This window comes from Carcharodon carcharias, chromosome 2, assembly GCF_017639515.1.
Source record: "Carcharodon carcharias isolate sCarCar2 chromosome 2, sCarCar2.pri, whole genome shotgun sequence".
In the NCBI taxonomy this organism is placed as follows: Eukaryota; Metazoa; Chordata; class Chondrichthyes; order Lamniformes; family Lamnidae; genus Carcharodon; species Carcharodon carcharias.
In genome coordinates this window covers 122,914,785-122,928,861 of record NC_054468.1, presented here as the reverse complement: position 1 = coordinate 122,928,861, position 14,077 = coordinate 122,914,785, and the positions used below count along the sequence as shown (strand labels likewise).

Genomic DNA, 14,077 nt, shown 5'->3' with positions numbered 1-14,077 from the left:
TTTCCTTGATTGCCCTGACTTTCTCCTCTAATGGATGCATCCCTTGGACATTCACTTGATGACCCAGATGCGTGACTTCAGTTGCTTGGAAAGTGCACTTCAGACGAACTCCAAAAATCTCTTCAGAACCTCTTCTGGCTGACCAAATGTTCTGCTTCCATTGATCCTGTGATCAGGATGTCGTCCAGGTACATTATAACTCAGGGAAGTCCTTGAAGTAGGCTTTCCATGGTTCTTTAGAAAATCGCACAAGCAGATGACAAACTGAAGGGTAGGTGTGTATATTGGTACAGGTCCTTGTACATGTTGATGGTGACATACCCTCTTGATGTGTTGTCCAGCTCTAGCTGTTGGTATGCATGGCTCATGTCCAGTTTCGTGTAGGATCTTTCACCTGCAAGTTTAGCATACAGATCTTCAAACCTTGGGATTGGCCATTTGTCTAATGTTGCAGCGTTGTTCACTGTTAATTTATAATCTCTGCAGATGCGAATAGTTTGTTCTGGTTTCATCACAGGGACTATGGGTGCTGCCCATTCTGAAAATTGGACTGGCTGGATCATGCCACTTTCTCTAAGCGGCACAGTTCTGCACCCACCTTCTCCTTTAGGGTTTAAGGCACAGATCTGGCCTTAAAAAACTGGGGTGTTGCTTCAGAATTCACATATATTTTTAGCTTGTGGACCTTTTATTTTTCCCAACTCATCTTGGAATACTCTGTCATACTTTTTAAACAACTCAGCAACTCCTCCTGTTCTGACTTGAAAAATTTCTGACCAGTTGAGTTTAATTTCCTTCAACCAATCACGGCCCAGACAGCTAGGTCCTTCACTTGTTACAACAATTACTGGCAGCTGGGCTGTCTGTTGCCTGTAGGATACAGATACGGAGGTGATTTCTTTCACCTGTATTGCCTCTCCAGTTTACGTTTTAGCTGAACTATAGTTTACTTCAAACTCTGTGGTTGGGTACCTTCCCTGAGGTATTTAAAGGTGTGTTCTCCCATCACTGTGGCTGATGCTGCTGTGTCCATCTCCATGAGCAGAGACTTTCCATTTACTTGAAGAGTCATGGTGACTGGTTCAGCTTTCCTGGGCTTCGGATTGTATAGGGAACAGACATCAGCCTGTTTTACAACATGCCCTTTTTGTGACAGTAGTGGCATTCTGCATCTTTAAATCTGCAGGTTTCCGGTACATGATTACCCCTGCTTTGGTAATACTTTAATTTTGGAATTACTGGTGAGCTGCTTCCAGTGTCTCTTTTTGTTTTTCTAGCTGTAGGGACTGTGACCTGCTTCGCAGTTGCCTCCCTGGTCTTTGTGCTGAACGCAGAGGCAGGTTCCCACCCTAACTACAGAACAGTGCCATGTTGCACACTCAGCAAAGCCTGCAAGTCCCCCTCAGCACTGTTCATTGCTAACACTATGTCCATGGTGCACTTCCAGTCTATATTAACTTCTGCAAGTAAACAGTGCTGAATGGTGTCGTCGTGTATGCCACAAACCAAACGATCTCGCAACGTGTCGTTTAGCATATTACCAAAGTCACAGTGCACTGTTAACTGTTTTAACGTTGTGATTGATTCACTGGGGACTCTCACTCTAGAGTTTAACTTGAATCTTTGCATGATCACTTGGGCATGTTGTAAAACAGTGCAGGGTGAGATCAAGACAACCATTCAGACAGCAGGTCAAGTTAAATGACGTGCAATATAGATGAACCAGAAGCTAAAAACAAAAAAACTGCGGATGCTGGAAATCCAAAACAAAAACAAAAACAGAATTACCTGGAAAAACTCAGCAGGTCTGGCAGCATCGGCGGAGAAGAAAAGAGTTGATGTTTCGAGTCCTCATGACCCTTCAACAGAACTTGAGTTCGAGTCCAAGAAAGAGTTGAAATATAAGCTGGTTTAAGGTGTGTGTGTGGGGGGCGGAGAGAGAGAGAGAGAGAGAGAGAGAGAGGTGGAGTGGGGGTGTGGTTGTAGGGACAAACAAGCAGTGATAGAAGCTGCTGAGGCTGATGTCTGTTCCCTATAAAATCTGAAGGTTTAGGCTGAAAATGTGCCCTCACAAGGTTCACTAGCTCGGTAAAGTATCTGGAATCCAGCATGTTCTGAGCCGTCAGACTACGGATTAGTTTAAACGTTTTGCTCCTGCAGACACTTGGAGAATTGCCTTCTGTTCCTCCTCTGCTGCTATTTCATTCACTACAAAGTAGAAACCTAGTCCCTTTATTGCACTGACTCCAGTCCTCGATGGGTGAGTTGTACGGGTCAATTCTGCTGAGGAGAGGCATTGCTGGTGAGTATAATTTCTTACCTTAAAAATCGAAATACTGTCAGTCAAGACATGAGGTGTACTGTTGGAGCTATTTATCCTTGTCGCAAATTGTAATAAACTTGTAGTGCAGGGCAAGTTTCTTGTTAGAAATAGTAAACTTTATTTACAGAGCTCCTGATGAAGCTACACGCTTATTCCAAGACCAAGGCTAGAAAACTCCACCCCTAAGATTACCCGCGTTTAGGGCTGATTCACCTCTAGTCACATGATCCCCATAAGAGTATGAATATTCCCCTTATCAACATGAAAGGTTTAATTTACAATTACTGCAGTTTCCACTGAATCAAGCTACGTCACTCCTAAATTTAGAGAGCATAGTGCTGCCAAGAAAATATTTAAATCTTTGGAAACAAGATCTAAATTATGGATGCCTTCAGTTGCACAATTTTGACAGTGTAATATTGTGGTAGTTGCGAAATCTGGAATGTTTCTTGGAATCACTACACACACACACGCACAAACACGTGCACACACGCACAGATGCACACACACATGCATGCATATACGCCCCTCAGCTGAGTTTCAGTGAAAGAAACAGATGATTCAAATGCATTTTTAACCTGGCCTGAAGTCTTTATGTATACAGCTTATATTCCAGTTTGGCCACTAATTATCCCTCAACCAACTGAAAAACAGATTATCTGGTCATTTACCTTAATGCTGTTTGTGGGAGCTTGCTGTGCACAAATTGGCGCCATGTTTGGCTGCAATTTAGCAATAGCTAATCTTCACAAGTGACACTTTGATTGGAGTGCATTGTAATATCCTTGATGCCATATACATGCAAGTTCTTTTCTGTTAGAGATACCAAACACTCTTTCATGACGGCGTTACTCTTTAAATGTTGAACATGTGTGTGGTGTGTTTTCTAAGGGTGACAAGGATCCACATTGGAAGGAAGCGACTGGTTTACTGAAACAAAACTGAAATATTGATTAAGGGACTGACGCCTGGAGGCAGGATGAAAATTAGTTTGATAGTAAATCTTTCACATGAAACCACTGTACATAAACAAACAATTTTTCCTTGTGCTATCTGCAGATTTGAGGACTCATTTAAAGATTATTTTAACACAAACAGGTTTGCTTATAAATGTATTTATTGAATGAAGCTGCATGAGTGGATTTTCATCACTGGAATTTAACATTTATATAAAAAAGCGAGGCAATTTTCAAATCACTTCCAGTTTGTCAGGCATGTTGGCATGAATATAATTCAAAGCTTTTTGAATTACAGTTGCAGCTTGGTTTTGACAAATTGTCTTTTTTGCGTAGATGACATGCACAAAACTTGGGATGTGACGGCGGTCTAAATAATGATTAAAAATGGACTTTGAATTCCTGGTCACTCATATTTCAGAAAAGGACACCAATAAAGTTTTCTTTTCTTCCCATTTGCACTTTGCAAGCTACTGCCTCATTCAATTAACAAGGTGAGGAGAGCCTGGAGCCGTCATTAACACTCAATAACTTGACAATAGTCACCAGGCCGTACAGTTTCAGCTGCACCTTTTGATGTCAGTGTCTGCTGTTCCCTGAATAAAATCTCACTGCCTCAAGGCATTCCATGGAACAGCAGAATTCAGACCAAATGGTCAGAACTAAACTATAATTTATCCTGGGCACTACAGTCTGGAAAAGGCTGAATTAACACATTCCACTCTGTTATCTGAATAGAGACAGTAGACTGTAAAACTTTCCTAAAATTTCACTGAGTCAAAAGCTATCCAAAAGGCATGCTGTTATAACATTATTTACTATTTACTTAGCAACATAGTCTGTCTTACTAGGCAGCTATCTTAGCAACAGGAAGATGTTATTGCACCATTAATTTTTGCAGACATACCCAAAACTGGCAGTGAAATCATTTGTTTCAGAATTGTTTCATGACAAACTTTTTGGAAGATCCTCTGATTATGTCAAAGGAAATGGGAGCTTCTGTTTACATCAGAGTGAAGTGAGACCCTCAGATGAGATAGTTGAATAGTGAGGTGTGGTTGTCCCAGTATAACAGTGAACTCCACCTCAGTGTACATGTAACCTCCCCCATTACAACTCTTTATATTGCTCTAGTCTTACATTAGCATAATAATGTGCATCAGGCTGATGTGTCAATCAGTAGATTTAATAGGCTGTGCCATTTTGCTTTAGAACTCAATGTGTCATGGAGTTTGCATAGGCATGTAGGCATTATACCAGTTCCCTTAATTCTTTCAGTACCCAAAAATCTATCAACCTCTATACTGAATATACTCAATTACTGAGCTCCATAGGCTTTTGGGGTAGAGAATTCCAAAGATTTACAACCCTTTGAATGAAGAAATTTCTCATCTCAGTTTGGAATTGCCAACCCGCTTATCCTGAGACTGTGACCCAATGTTCTAGATTCCCCAGCCTTTCTCAGGAAATAGCCTGTCACGCCCTTTCAGAATATGATATGTTTCAATGAGATTACCCCATTCTTCTGAATTCTAGGGAATGTAAACCCAATCTACTCAATTTCTCCTCATAGGGCAACCCCTTCAAAGTGAATCTTCATTGCACTCCATTGAGGACAAATACATCTTTCCTTAGGTAAGGAGACCAAAAGTGTACTGAGTACGCTAGGTGTGGTCTCACCAGGGCTCTATGTAATTGCAGTAAGATATCCGATTGCTTTATAATAAAGTCTAGCATTGAATTTGCTTTCCTAATTGTTTGCTGGACCTGCTTGTTAACTTTCTCTGATTTAGGTACAAGGACGTCTAGGCCTCTCTGAATTCAAACTTTTCTCAGTCTCTCACCATTGACAATATTCTGCTTTTCTATTTTTTCTACCAAAGTGGATAACTACACATTTCACCATGTTATATTCCATCTGCCATGTTCTTTCCCTCTCATTTAACCTGCCCAAATTCTTTTGCAGCCTCTTTGTGTCCTTCTCATAGTTTAATTCCACCTAACTTTGTATCGCCAGCAAATTTGGATACGTTACACTTCGTCCCCTCATTGAAGTGACCATCTCCAACCAGAAACATTCCAACTTTTAGAATAACCCCGAGGCTCATAACTACAACCTAGTGGGTGAAAGTGGTGTGATGTTTCATTATTTAAAAGGCCACAGTGTTTTTGTTGCTTTTCTTGCAAGAGCTATGGAGTTTAAACTGGAGTCTTTAATAGCTAGAGCACAATGTCCAGGCATAAACCTGCCTGGATTTCTTTAGGAAAGGAAGCGCCTGATTGAAGGAAGAGGAATCTTGCTGACCAGAACATGCTATCAGGAAAAATCAGTTCAGCAAGTATAAGACGAGGCAATCAGATGTATTCCACAGATGTACGTTGTTAGAACAGCAACACTCATGTTAATTAAAAATAGTTTCCATCGGAGCATTTCATAAAAACAAAATCATGTGAAAATGGTAAAAGCAGCAGAATAATCATGAATTTTCACATTTGGAATCTAGCCAAAATTCAACTTAATGGCCATTCTCTGAGACGACCCCCTCAGCCCCTGGATGGTTCAGTTGCTTGGCAGCTGATCCACTCCAAAATGCAGACGTGGTAAATCACTCCTTCCTGTTGTTCTGTTGCTATTTTCTTATTTTCGTAATTATTGTTGCCAATAAAAGGAAAAATACATTCCAAGCCAGGGTAATTAGAAATCCACTCCACACCGGCCAGTGAGTGAAACCCCATCCTGCAATATTAAAGGAACACAGAGCAAATAAGAAAGACTGAAAAATCTTTATAACGCTTGATCAGCTTAATCCTTCTAACAAAGCTTTGTAGAGTTAAGTTGAGGGAGCTGACTTTTTCTAAACCTTGAGCGTTGAAATTTTCCACGATAAGCAACTTAGTCTTCTTGTAAAAGTAAACATGAATGGGATGTATATGATGTGGTAAAATGATGTCCTGCGCTCAGTAAGATGTTTGTATTATTTCAAACTACTTGACATTTGAAGGTTTTTTTTTAGTGAAGGTGATTTGGTATTGATGCAGTTACTGGTTCAATTGACAACCAGCACATAGCAGTAGGAAACAACTGTTGCAGCTGTTAAGTTGTCACGTTACAAAGCGATACCAGGCACCCTCTGTAATTAGAAGTGCACATTTTTAATTATAGAATCTGTAGCAGCCACTTTCCTACCCGTTGCTGCTTCTTCAAGTCGCAAAAACTATTCATTTTCATAACAAAAAAAAACTAAAAACGGAACTTCAGACATTTCTTTTGTAAAAGGCTGATCAACAAATAAAGTGAATACCCGATGCAGGTGTTTGAACAGGAAACCGCAGTTTAAAAAGGAAACAGACAAGTAAGTTCCTGCCCTTTGATTCATAATTCATTCACTTCATAAATGACAGAAATATATTGAGTAATCTCACGGGAAGAACATGGTAGGCTAGAGGTACCAACAGTCTTCTCTCTGAAATATGTAATTAATGGTTTTCTCTCTTCCCAGGTTTCCACTGAAATCCATATTCCAAACTTTCAAACACAAAGTTCTGCATTGAGCTACATTTTTTTTATTCTTTCATGAGATGTGGGCATTGCTGGCAAGGCCAGAATTTGATGTCCATCCCTAACTGACCAGCTTGTTCAGCGACACATTGCTGTGGATCTGGAGTCACTTGTAAGACCAGGTAAGGATGGCAGATTTCCTTCCCTAAAGGAGATTAGTGAACCAGATGGGTTTTTACAACAAGCAATGATGGTTGTCATGGTCACCATCATGAGAACAGCTTTATATTCTAGATTTATTAATTGAAATCCACAAGTTGCCATGGTGGGATTTGAACCCATCCCCCCAGAGCATTAGCCTGGGTCTCTGGATTACTAGTCTAGTGGCATTACCACTACACCACTGTCTCCCCCATTTTACTCATCTCCAGGTTGGCTCTGGTTACGTCTTATTTTTGATGTTCATAAGTTTAAAATTGGATCATGGCACAAGGGAGACAGTGCACTGAAGTTCAGGCTTGTCCGAGAAGGGAGAATTGGTTCTTGATCATGCTTCTCTTCATAACAAGACGTCTCAGTTAGGACAAGTGTGATGTGGTGATCGGTGTGGTGGAGAGAGTTTAACCTCATCATGTCAGGGAGAGAGATTAACCTCGTCACGTCAGGGAGAGATTTTAAACCTGTCAGGTCAGGGAGAGAGAGTTTAACCCTGGAAGGTAGAGAGAGTGAGTTTAACACTGGAAGGTAAGGGAGAGAGAGTTTAAATCTGGAAGGTCCGGGCGAGAGAGTTTAAACTTGGGAGGTTGACACTCATCACATTCAACACATAAATGACCATAAATTATGTTCTCACTGAGCTTTCACAATGAGATCGTTGTTTCTCCAATCTGGTTTCTTCCGCATCCCTGATTTAATCACTCCACCATTGGTGCTCTGGAGTTCTCTCTCTAAGCCTGTCTGCCTCTCTGCCTCACTTTCTTCCTTTAAGTTGCTCCTTCAAACCTACCACTTTGACCAAGCTTTGGCCATTGGTTGAAAGTTGTTCCTGTCACATCTTTTTGCAAGCTGTGTAACCACAGGCAGCACAGTGTTTGACACCATCAGTAGAGGTGTGCCAGGAGAAGGGTGAATGCAGACTTAATTTGACCAAATTCCTGATCTCAGCCCTCGCTGCTTCAGGAGGTTAACTGTCAGCTCTTTATAAAAAGGGAACCAAGACTAGAGAACGTTTGGGGGGAGGGGTGGGGTGTGGTTTGGTCTGGGTCATGTCCGAGCAGCTGCCTCAAGATTGTCTTTGGTGGCGACCTGTTCACAATGCAGCCACACAACTGCCTGATGCTGAAGGGACTAGTGAAGCTGGGGGTGGGGCAGGGGGGAGGGGCAAGTGGGAGGACACAGAGGGGAGGCAAGGTCTCAGAAGAGGAAATAACAAAAATGCACATCTGTGACTACGTTGGTAAAGGTTGTATGCAGTTGAACTGTAGTTTTTAGAAGCTCCAAGGCATGTTTACCCAGACGGTCAGGGGGTCTGCATTTGGTTTTCAGGTTACAAAGGAGAACAGAAGCCCGAGTTGTGTCCTGTTTACTGCCCAGTGAGCTCTGCCTGTTTTAAGTAGCATCTTAAAGAAGGACAGGGAGGTAGAAAGGAGGAGGGGTTTAGGGAGGGAATTCCAGAGCCCAGGGTCCAGGCAGTTGAAGGCACGGCCGCCTATGGCGGAGGGATTAAAATGGAGGAGATGAGCAAGAGACTAGGATTAGAGGACTGCAGGGATCACAGAGGGTTCTGAGGCTGGAGGAGGTTACAGGGATATGGGGGATGATGTCATTGAGGCATTTGAAAACAAGGATAAGAATTCTAACATCAAGGCATTGCTGAATTGGGGACCAGTGTAGGTCAGTGGGCACAGGGGTTGTTGGGGAATGGAAATGGTGACTTGTATAGATATCTTTTTTCTGGCTTCCATATTAGCCAGCAGGGTGAAGCTGTTGTTAAAGCCCTTTTAAAAAGTTTTAGAAATGGTGATCCATACTCTATAATATAAACACACAGGGACAGGTGGCTGACAGTACAGAAACCATCAAATGGACACGAATGTTGCAGCTGCAACTGAATGACACCTTTCTGTGATGTAAGTGGTTTTGTTTCCATAAAGCACGTAGTATATAAATTTACAAATGTTCTCGTTAACCCTAAATTCTAATAGCTAGTCAAATGGAAAGGAAGTTATGTTGTTTGCTTCTGGTGTCACTGACTGGGTCAGCAGTTCTTTTTAATCCATCATTTTCACTGATGTAGATATCTGAATTCCTGAACTCCGCATGTACCTTTGTAGGACACTGAAATTCTAAGAAATGCCTGGCTTTTCATAGTCACGGAGAATCCATGCCTTAGCCAAATTGGGCTGGGACCCAGGATCTGGAGGTCTGCCCCCATTTTCACCGGGTTGGGGATGTGATCCACATAAGGGGGAAACCTGAACCCATGCTGAGTTCAAACAGACTGCATTTTTGCTGGAGCAAAGTCCATTTCCTGCAGTGTGTGACCGACAAGTTTTAAAACTAGATGTGAATATGCATAAAAGGGGGATAAGGTATTTGGAACTGTCAAGCTGTCAAGTTATTTAAATCTCCTGCTCTTTAAATTTTGAAAAAAAAACACAGCCTGCCGTGGCTCCCAGTTGAAAAAATATCAGTGCTTGCAATTTCAATCACTGTTTGTTGGTATAAGCCTGAGGGCTATCATTACTCCTTGACTGCTTCCACAACCTATTATTATCACAGTGGGAAGTCTGTAAATTCACAGTTTTATGACAGCTGTGAGAGATTATCATAAGATTAGCTATCTTTGTTGTGGGGTTATGAATACAAAGGTTTGTTTTGATAAGGGATTATGTACTTGAAGAGATTTAAATGTATTAAATAAGTTTTTATCAAGAAAGTTTAATTTTATATGGTAAAGTATGTAATAGATACTTAGAACACTTTATTTCAGTTCAGCATGGCTCCTGAGGCCTGCCCACGGTGGATACTGGGTGAGTTGGCATGGAGCATGTAAGTGCAAAGGGTAGTGGGTAGAGGGGCACAGGTTGGCATGCATGAGGCATGGGGAGTGGGTAGGGGGCTGAGGGGGTGGTAAGCGGTGAGGGCTAGAGGACCTAAATGCTTTTGTAACAAAGTCTCAGAGCACCACGGCCTGCCTGTTAAACAGCCTGCCTTGGCACCCGACTGTCCCTGTGGCTGCCTCCGATCTATGTCCAGGAGCGGCAGGCCTGACTCCCCAAAAAGAAAACCCAGCCATTCGTGGTTTTTTCCCTCCCGAGGCTGTAGCGGCGAGCAGAATTTTTCCCGGCTGTGCACACCTGCCTCGGGAGCAAAAATCCGGGCCAAAGTTTCCAATGGCTGCTCTTGGGACAATCGGTATAATCATTGGATCTGGAGGCTGCAACATTAGTGTTGGAAATGAAGAAACTGTCACTTCAGTAAAATATAGCATTTCAGAAGATTTATACCATAGTGTCTGGAATGCTCAACCTGAAAGGATGGTGGAGCAGATTCAATCATAACTTTTGGAATAATACCTGAAGGGAAAAAATTTGCAGGGCTATGGGGAAAGAGCAGGGGAGTGGAACTAATTGGATAGCTCTACCAAAGAACTGGCACATAATCCAGGTTGACACTCCAGTGCAGTACCAACAGGGTACTGCACTCTCGGTGGTGACATCTTTCAACTGAGATGTTCAAGAATGATCCCTTCTGCCCTTTCACGTGGGCTCCAAAGATCCTATAGCATTATTTCAAATAAGATTAAGGAACTTCTTTCACCCCACTCGCCAGCCCCCCATCCCCAACTGCTTCCTGGTCAAAATTTATCCCTCAACCAAATTCATCTAAACGGATCATCTGGTCTGTTTGTGGGAGCTTGCTGTGTACAAATTGGCTGCCAAGTTTCCTACATTAAAACAACAGCTTCAAAAGTACTTACTTGGCTGCAAAGCACCTTGGGAAACCCTAAGGTAATGAAAGGCACTTTATAAATGCACATCTTTCTTTTTCTTTGTTAACAGGTACTTAAACAAAACTGAGAAGACTCTTTTCAAGCTCACGTTTTTTCGTAATGGCCACCCATTCATTTTTAGAGAAAAGCAGCAATTCTCAGATCTGAACCAGACAAGGTGAATAATCAGCTGCTGAAACAGATCATTATCTGGTCATTGCTGCATATAGGATCTTTGCTTTGGGAGTGGAAAAATGGAAGATATAGATTTTGGATAAGTGAAACCATTTTTATGATGGCCTTGTCATGTTTTCCCACCGTTTTATGCTTCAGGTAAATGTTTACTTCCACAGTGTTATCCGATTCACACTCTTGTGGTTACACGTTCGAACATAACTCTATAATCCAGAAAATTCCAAAATCCAGAAATGACTTGGTCCCAAGCATTCCGGATTGGAGATGTTACATTGTAATAGAAAAAACATACACAAAATATTCAGAAAATTCTACATGATCATGGCTCAAAATTAACGTTTTTACTTTTTAACTTTGAAATTAGTTTTCAGGTTTAAAAATTAGTTTTTAAAAGACTAACTTTTTCAAATGAACGGAGTGTGTGTGTTCTGAAGTGATTAAATCTGTCTTCTTACCTCGGTAAAGTATACCCCGGAGTGCTTCAGCTGCATACGTCTGTGGCAAGATTAAACTAAAACACCTCAGGGCGTAAGGGGTACTTTCAATTGGCCAGATGATTCCTGAAACAAAGGGAGGTGAATTTGGAATATGATTCAGCCGCCACTCATGCATCTCTGGCAAGAATAAGATGAACACGAGGAAAACATTTTCTTACAGAATGGGTTGTTGTGATCTGGAACCGCCCTACCTGAAAGGGGCGGTGGAAGCAGATGCAATAGTGACTTTCAAAGTGCAATTGAATAAATACTTCAAGAGGGTGAAGTTCAGAAACATCACCACCTGCTTTTATTAAACTGTCAATCCAACTGTTAACAGTTTACTGGAATTCCATAGGAAAAGACTTCCGGGAAATGATAAGGCACTGTTGTTACTGAGAAGATTATTTAGATTGTTAGGAGTTACACAACAGGAAAGTGAAATGGGAAATACATAAGGACACCAGATGCAGAGCAGGAAGTAGTGGAGACTATCAGGAACTGCCTCACTTTGGACAGAAGGTGATGACAAGCTGATGAGGACAAGTGAAGGTTAGGGCACCTCAGGGAGGACAGTCGTAATGTGCTGAGTTAAAGGTAGACCCAAAACTTCATTGGAAGTGGGATTCTGAAAGAAAAGCAATTCTGGATAACAGAAAGTGTTAATCTACAGCCATCCCCATGCACTTCTTAGTTATTTGATAGAATTTTATTTTCCACATAAATTAGAATTAAGTTCCTGAGCTGAATATTATTTGATTCTATTTTCTGATGTTATCCCATGTCCTAAATTGCACTAAGTACCCTTCTCCTATCAACCCTAATCCTAACCTTTCCCCTGTCAACCCTGTGGTTCTTGATCTACTTCTCAATTTTAAAATCTGCATTGTGATTTTCAAAGCTCTCCATAGCTTCACACCTCCCTACCTCTGTAATCTCTGCCACCCTCTGAGATATCTGCATTGCTCTACTTCTGGCCTTTTCAGCAAACCCATTTTAATCGCTGCACTATTGGTGTGCCTTCAGCTGCCTGGGCCCCAGCTCTGGAATTCCCTATCTAAACCTCTCCACCTTGCTTTCCTCATTAAAAATACTCTTTAAAACCTACCCCTTTGACCAAACTAAATCTGCCCTAACATCACTTTGTGTTGCTTAATGTCAAATTTTGTTTTATAATCACTCCTGTGAAGAACCTTGGGATGTTTATTACATTAAGGGTGCTATATAAATGCAAGATGATGTTCCGTTAAAACTCACTTACCACTCAGAACAATGTCTGGATAGAAGATACCCAATGCAACCTGGACTGCTGACTGCTCATCATCAAATGCAGCTGAGATAACGAGGCCCAGGGACATTCCAGTGATGCCTTGCATTACGATAAGAATTACTATCAGGAACAAGTTCCCTTCATTGGGAATCTATGGCAGAAAGCATGGATAAAAATGATTAGTTCAAGGCAATCAATTGTTCAATGTATTTTCTACTTGCACATCTCTTCCAAAACAGAGAGAACCAGTAAGTTTATATACACTGTAAACATTCACTCCCTCCACTACTGATGCACGGTAGTAGCAATGTGTACCACCTACAAGATGCACTGCAGCAACTCACCAAGACTCTTTCTACAGCACCTTCCAAACCCACAAACTACCAGCAAGTAGGACAAGGGCAGCAGACACATAGGAACATCACCACCTGGAAGTTCCCCTCCAAGTCACTTACCATCCTGACTTGGAAATACATTACTATTCCTTCACTGTCGCTGATTCAAAATCCTGGAACTCCCTCCCTAACAGCACTGTGGGTGTACCTACATGACATGGACTGCAGCAGTTCAGGAAGTCAGCTCACCACCACCTTCTCTAGGGATGGGCTATAAATGCTGGCCTAGGCAGTGATGCCCACATCCCATGATCAAATAAAAAAAAACTTATTTCAATTCCCTTTTTTTGGGATTAAATTTTATTTAAGAATAGGTATTGATGTAAAACAGTATTCGGTATAAATTGTGGTGTTATTGTGCTAGCAGCTGCTCTGATCTTCAGTTGGAAATTTGTTCATTAGATAGGCCTACATCGCACTGTCGAACTTCAATCAAGTGCTGACTGAACAAAGCAACGTGGCTTAGAAGAACCACTTATTCCAAAATCTGCCAAGTTCAAACATTGTTTGGTGGTAATTTGGAAATAAAAACTAGCACTTTAGAGTTGTGCAGCTTTAGCGTTGTTCGTGGAATAATATCTCTTTCCAAAGTTTGCAACATTCAACAAGGTATTCTCAGTGAGTAAGCCGGTTTAGCAGAACCTGTCGATTCACATTGACCAAAGTTAAAAACAAATATCAGAATTCAAGAAAACACACAGCAGTAGGATGAGGCTTCAAGCCCAGGATTCCCCGCAATTAAAATCCCAATCTCAGCCATTCAGGAGGAGATAACAAACAAATGTTGCTCTCCAGAAAGAGAGGTTAAAATTCTAAAGGCTGTTCACCTCGATTCTTCCTGCTCACTAGTAGCTGGCGGTGGAGCAGGGCTGTCAGCCCCTACTTGTGTTTGATGGTTCTAATGCATATATTTGTCAGGATCTTCCTGATGGCAGACTGGGCCCCCCAACCCCTACTGAAGCTGAAGCC

General features: G+C 41.7%; 1 protein-coding gene across 4 annotated transcripts in view; it reads right to left on the bottom strand.

Annotated features, from left to right (window-relative positions):
* Positions 1-3,442: 3,442 nt before the first annotated feature.
* Positions 3,443-14,077, bottom strand: part of abch1 (ATP-binding cassette, sub-family H, member 1) — a 77,569-nt gene continuing 66,934 nt past the window's right edge. For all 4 annotated transcript variants that reach the window (XM_041208904.1, XM_041208913.1, XM_041208897.1 and 1 more), the window contains 3 exons: positions 12,705-12,864; positions 11,423-11,527; positions 3,443-6,016 (listed from right to left, as the gene is read on the bottom strand). In XM_041208904.1, the coding sequence (XP_041064838.1) occupies positions 5,910-6,016; positions 11,423-11,527; positions 12,705-12,864 (372 nt within the window). In that variant the 3' untranslated portion in view covers positions 3,443-5,909. The remainder of the gene's footprint in view (positions 6,017-11,422; positions 11,528-12,704; positions 12,865-14,077) is intronic.